Source organism: Indicator indicator, chromosome 26 (assembly GCF_027791375.1).
Source record: "Indicator indicator isolate 239-I01 chromosome 26, UM_Iind_1.1, whole genome shotgun sequence".
Taxonomy (NCBI): Eukaryota; Metazoa; Chordata; class Aves; order Piciformes; family Indicatoridae; genus Indicator; species Indicator indicator.
The window spans coordinates 1,917,275-1,923,274 of NC_072035.1; the positions used below are offsets into that span (position 1 = coordinate 1,917,275).

The following is a 6,000-nucleotide window of genomic DNA, read 5'->3' on the forward strand; positions in this document are numbered from 1 at the left end:
GGGGTGCCTAGCCAAAAGATTAGAAGATTTTCTGTCAGAGTGAATCGTTGGCTCAAAAATTGGGCAGGGCAAGAAAGGGGATTCTGCCCCTTGACTTTGCTCTGCTGAGACCCTCACCTCAAATCCTGCCTTCAGTTCTGGTGTCCCCAGCACAGGAAGGACACAGAGTTGTTGGAGTGAGTCCAGAGGAGTCCACGAAGATGATCCAAGGCTGGAGCACCTCTACTGTGAGGACAGGCAGAGGGAGCTGGGGGTGTTCAGCCTGGAGAAGAGGGGGGTCCAGGGGGACCTTAGAGCTGCCTTCCAGTACCTGAAGGCATCCTACAGGAAGGCTGCAGAGGGACTTTTCATAAGGGTGTCTAGAGACAGGACAAAGGGGAATGGTTTGAAGCTGGAGGAGAGCAGGGTTAGACTGGAGTTCAGGAAGAAGTTCTTCAGTGTGAGGTTTGGTGAGACTCTGGAATAGGCTGCCCAGGGAGGTGGTGGATGCCTCCTCCCTAGGGGTGTTCGAGGCCAGGTTGGATGAGGCCTTGAGCAGATGAATCTAGTTGAAAGGTGTCCCTGCCCCATGGCAGGGAGGTTGGAGTAGGTGATCTCTGAGGTCCCTTCCAACCTGAGCCATTCTGTGATCTTGATGTTTGTTCTGTGACAGTGCGTGCAGTCTATGTTTAAAACTTTTACTTACCTCTGACTTTTTTTTTTCTTCTCTAGGAGCAGGACATATGACATGATCCAGTACTACCAGAATGACATCCCATACTGAGAGGCACTGTAGAGTCACTGCTGAAGCGAAACATGCAGCCCTGTGCTTGTCACGAGTAGGAGCTGCTCAGTCACACCTCACTATCCCCATCATTCGTGTTTGTGTGTGTGGGCACCTGATTCCTGGCCATTGCAACAGCTGGTCCAGTTCATTCCTTTCTCTGTACTGGGTTCTAGATACTTCTGTTTCCCTCTGGAGTTCGTGAGTTTGGGCTGCAATCACAAGAAAAATTGTACTACGATGATGAATGTGTGAAAGAGGCAGACCTGGTGGGGTTTGATAATTTTTTTCATGCAATGCAAGGATTTTGTAATACCTTTAAAAAGTCAACAAATTCCTTTTCCTGCACAATCCCCCTCAAATGCTATAGAAGGGCAGGGTGTGGATTGCTCTTTGAAAGCAGAAATGTTATCTTGGTCTGATTTTACTGTAGAAAAATCCTGATAATCATCCAGGATGGTGATGTCTGTGTAGCTGTGTTCATACTTTGCACTGTACCTGGTCCCTGTTACGTGGTCAGTATTTCCTCTGTACATGAAGAATGTATTTTTTCCTTTTGTGTGTTTTAAAGAAGAGAATCTACTGAAGATATATTTAATCTATAAAATGTAATAAAAGACCTTAGACTTTGGGTCTGGTTCAACTCTTCTGCTGTGCGCCAATTTTCATTTCCAGCCTGCAGCATTCTGCACATTTGTGTAGAGTTCATTGCAGTGTGACCTTTCCTTCTTGTGCAGAAAGATGATTTTTTTTTTCTTTTTGCCCATCCTCAATGACATTTTTCATTCATAAATCAGAGAATGGTTTGGGTTGGAAAGGGACCTCTAAAGGTCATCTAGTCCAACCCTCCTGCAGCGAGCGGGGGATGGGGCCTCAATGACCTCCCTCTGCAGCCTGTTGCAGTGTTGCACCACCCTCATGGTGCAGAACTTATTCCTAACATCCTATCTAAACCTGCTTGAACACCTCCAGGGATGGTGACTCCAGCACTGCCCTGGGCAGACCATTCCACTGTTTGAGAACCTTATCCCAGAATATGTCTTGATGAGTTATCAGCCCTGGGAGAAAAGAGATACCCAAAAAAATGGGGTAAATGCTCTTTAAAAAAAGTTTCTGTGGTTTGTCTGCTCCTATGGTTCCTCTGCTCTCAGAAATTCCAGGTCATAGTGAGAGGCAGACTTCCCTCACTAAACCCACTGCAGTTCTTTCTGTGTTGGCCATGCATTTTAAGAGCCCTTAAGAAAGGAGCAAAATTGATAGTGATTCATTTGCATCAGATGGAGCCCGGGTTCAGTGCCACCGATAACTTGATCAGCGCTATTGAAATGCTAATCTCATCCTGTGTGTTGGAGGCTGAATAGCAGCGATCCACCTCCACCAGCGATGTGCCTTCGTGATAGTCCTGTCTGGGAGGAAGGGTCGGGGGACCGCCTGCGGGCACCCAGAACATGTGGCACACTGTCAGGGTGGATATGGGCAGAGAGCCAGTGCAATGAGCAAGCCTGTGGAGAGGAGTGGGAGTCCTCTGGAAAATGCTGGAGATGGGAGGGGGGGAGGGGTTGTGGCCAACAGAACAGTTTAGGTTGCTGGGTTTTTTTGTTTTCACCATAAATATTTCCACACTGTCCCCTTGCCTCCTCGTGAATGCTGTCAGTGAAGAGCAATAAACAAAAGAATTTGTCCTGAGCAGAGATACAGCTTAAAAGCTAATAATTGTTTAATCTCAGGAAAAATGTCTGGTGTTGAGAGGTGGCTTTGCTGCATGCCCTGTGTAACAAGGACTGAGGTCTGCTGGGCAACACATGGCACCCTCAGTGAGAGCCATGCACAGGGTTATTACTAGGTAAAGGCTCTCTGACAGAACATCCTTACTGAAAGCATCTTGCAGCCATCCTTGGAAGCATTGCCACTATTTTCCAGCCTGAAGTGCAGGGTGCCTAGCCCAGGCCGTTACCTGCAGCATAGCAGTGATGGGGTGGCTGGTTTGAGGCTTTTGAGCCTCATCTGTATTTGTTAAGGACTCTGCATTTAGGAGGTCACAAAAATTACAATCCTGAAGAAGCAAGATCTGTAAGGTGACACAGTGTTTATTAGATAAGCTTCTTAGCTGGCACAAGCAGATGAGCTCTGATAAGGTGCAGTCCTGGCATCAGCTGGCTTATTAAATAGCCTCCCCAGAAGGCCCCTGTCACTGATGGGCTGCTCTTACTTGGGCTTTGTAGCCATGCCTTTGTGTTTATTTCTGCTACAGGATCGGTTGCCTAGTGGTAGTGTTCCTGTTACACTCTCCAGTCCCTCTCCAGGGTCAGCAGGTGTGGTCAGTCTCGGTGCTTACCGTAGCAATAAAAAACCATGCCCCTGTGAAGGTTTCTGAACCTGCTGCCTGCGTGGGGAGAGCAGAACAGGGAGGCTGACACAGTGACACAAATAAGCCATCACACAGGCAGATGGACAATGGCTGGCCGTTCACTGGAGGGAGAAGTTTTCTCCCTGCCTGCATTCAGGTGTCTTCCCAAGGGAAGCCTTGCAGCCCAAAGGGAACAGAATTGGGAGCAATTGTTGCAAGTGTGGGTGTAAGTGCTCACACAAAGACCATGTTAGAGACTCTGACACCCCACACATGTCTTTGGGAATTAAAACCTGCTCAGTGACAACACATACGGAGCTAGGAATGTGCCTTGGTCTGCTCTGCAGCAAACTGTCTCAGCTTTGCAGGGACAAGTCGGCAAAGCAAATTCTGCTTTGCTGCAGGAGAGGGAAAAAATGGATGAACTGGAGCAAACCTAGGAGCCAGTCCCAGCTGCATGGATTGATTTGGAGTCAAGATGTGGGGTGGTAACTGATCCTGATGTAAGAAGGGGTGAGTCATGGAATTCCATGCTTGTAGAGATAAAGGAGTGGTAACTCAGGAATAACAAAATACTTCACATAGAGGGGTAACAAAAAGATGAGTTTAAATCATACATTGCTATCATGCAGTTCTCTTCTCCCATGCAAGATGTGGTATTTTGAGTGCCACATCCAAGCTTTTTGAAGCCGCTTGCTGGTGGTATACAGATGCAGGCTGTATGTGTGCATCTTCACGTGCGAACCATTTCCTTGTGGAGAACCTCACGTTATTCTGGAGCACAGAACTTTGCTGCAGCCAGCCTTGTCACACAGAGAGTCCCGGACATGCTGCAAAGCTGTTTGTTGTGCAGGACAGTGCTGTGCGGGTGTGATAGATTGCATATGAATGAGTGAACTGATAAAGCTACTCGTGGGTCTTATATTTAAAAGAGCTTTATTAACCTAGGTAAGGAGCAGCTTGCCAGCTTGTGTTCTGGCATTGAGAGTCAGAAACTTGCATCATAGTCTCAGGCCTCGCTCACTGTACCAGCTTGAACAGAAAGAGGGTAAGGGTAGAGAAAGATTCTTGGACCTGTGGGGACAACCAACTGACTAAACAATTTTGCCAAGTAGTGGAGGTTGTGAGTTGCTAGAAACTTCTAGAATGTCTTATCTCTTACTACGGGGATAGAAACTGGTTTTGTGCAGTTTTCTGGGGGCCCCTGATGCCTAAAGGGATTCCTGGCTCCATATCTTGGGCTAGGACAGGATGAAAGCCAGCTTTTCTATTTGCCTTTGGAGACGAGTTACTCATCGCTCAGATGACATGGTCCAGGCAGAAGTGAGGGGCAGAGCTGCCAGGAAAGGATCCCAGCAGTGACAGTGCTACCTTTTCTGCCTCAGATCCCAGATGAGAAGAGCTCTGCAAGAGCTTTGTCAGGTGTGGGAGGGGAGCACAGGGAACAGAGCTGAAAACGGCTGGTTCTGGGCAGCCCTGGCAGGTGCTCGCGCTTTCCAAACCCGCCGCCTGTACAGCACTGGGAGTTGGCGCCAAAAGCTGAGCTCAGGTCTCAGCTCCCGCGCTGGGCACCTGCGACGCCCGCTCGGTGCCGCCCGCTCGGTGCCGCCCGCTCGCCCGTCCCCAGCCGGGATCCCGCTCATTTTCTCGGCTTTATTAACAGCAGCCTGGCAGCTCTCCGGGCTGGACGGCAGAGGGCGCTCGGAAACAGGCGGTGGTGCCGGGGAGCACACGGAGCGAGCCGGCGAGGAGAGAAGATCGACGCTTCAGGAAAGGCAAGCGGGGCTGGCGGGGAGGACCTTGCCGCGACCTTTGTCTGTGACAGCTCTGTCATAGCAGGCGCTGAGCGGTGGAGCCAGCGAGCTCACCTGAAAGTCAGATATGAGAAGGCTCAGGAGCCTGGCAGTTTGTATGCCGGCCCGCTCTGCTAGGCAGGTTTTTGACCTTCCAAGGGGCAGCGAGGAAATGTGTTTTGCTGACTCTGTGTTGTCTGAGGCGAAGCCTTTAAATATCTGGGTTTCCTCTGGCACAGCAAGTGTGCGGAAATCCATAGTGCCTTTACCCCAAAGCCAGAGGCTTGTCATGGGTGCTGCCATGGCTCTTTGGTACCATCTCCCTGTGCTGGATGAGCAGCAGCAGCTATGCTCAGCTCCAGAGGTTGGCTGCATTTCTGTGATTCTGTGCCTGTGTGTTCTGGAAGGTTGCTTTGGGGTGGAAGGCTCTCAGCAGAGAGGCTCTGATGTAAGTTGTCCATATTTCAATGTACTTACTGAAATGACTCCCTCCCCAACACCAGCAGTGTAACCTTCCCTGCTAAAGCCATTCTCCTTGGGCTTCCCCTTCCCAGTAGATGGAGTGGGCAGATGGCAGCGTGAGGCCTTCAAGCCTCACAGAATGGTCAGGATGCAGGTGTTAGGGTGGGAAAGAAAACAGGTGTGCGAGAAGAAAATCCTTTGGTGCAGCTGTAAGGAGTTAACTTTGATTACAACTAATTGCTGTGGTCATTTTGTTGAGTGCAGGGCAAGCAGGAGTTAAGAGGCTTCCCTGTGCAGTCTGTGGAGAAGGTGGAATCAGGTGTCCTCTGCTCTGAAGATAGCCCTGGTCTGTGCTGTTACCAGGTTTAAAAAGCACTGTCAAGGGAGGGGTCCCAAAAGAAACCCGGACTCTGAGAAGTGCTTTATCCCACATGTAAACTGGGCTTTGAGTTTCAGGGGTTTTTAGCAACAACCCTGGCCTTTAGGGTGCAACCCAGACAAGAAAGAAAAATATCCAGCTACAGCTGTGATTGTATCACAGCTCAGAGGGGCACACAAATACACTGTAATTTCAAGCTCATTATCTTGCAGATGGGATGACTAGATCAGAGGGAGGGGTTAAGCTCTAGGTAAGA

General features: G+C 49.5%; 1 protein-coding gene across 1 annotated transcript in view; it reads left to right on the plus strand.

The window, feature by feature from the left end:
* PI4KA (phosphatidylinositol 4-kinase alpha) overlaps positions 1-1,375 on the plus strand; it is a 62,924-nt gene extending 61,549 nt beyond the window's left edge. The window contains exon 56 of the mRNA XM_054392729.1: positions 712-1,375. Within this exon, the coding sequence (XP_054248704.1) occupies positions 712-763 (52 nt within the window). The 3' untranslated portion in view covers positions 764-1,375. The remainder of the gene's footprint in view (positions 1-711) is intronic.
* The last annotated feature ends 4,625 nt before the right edge of the window (positions 1,376-6,000 follow it).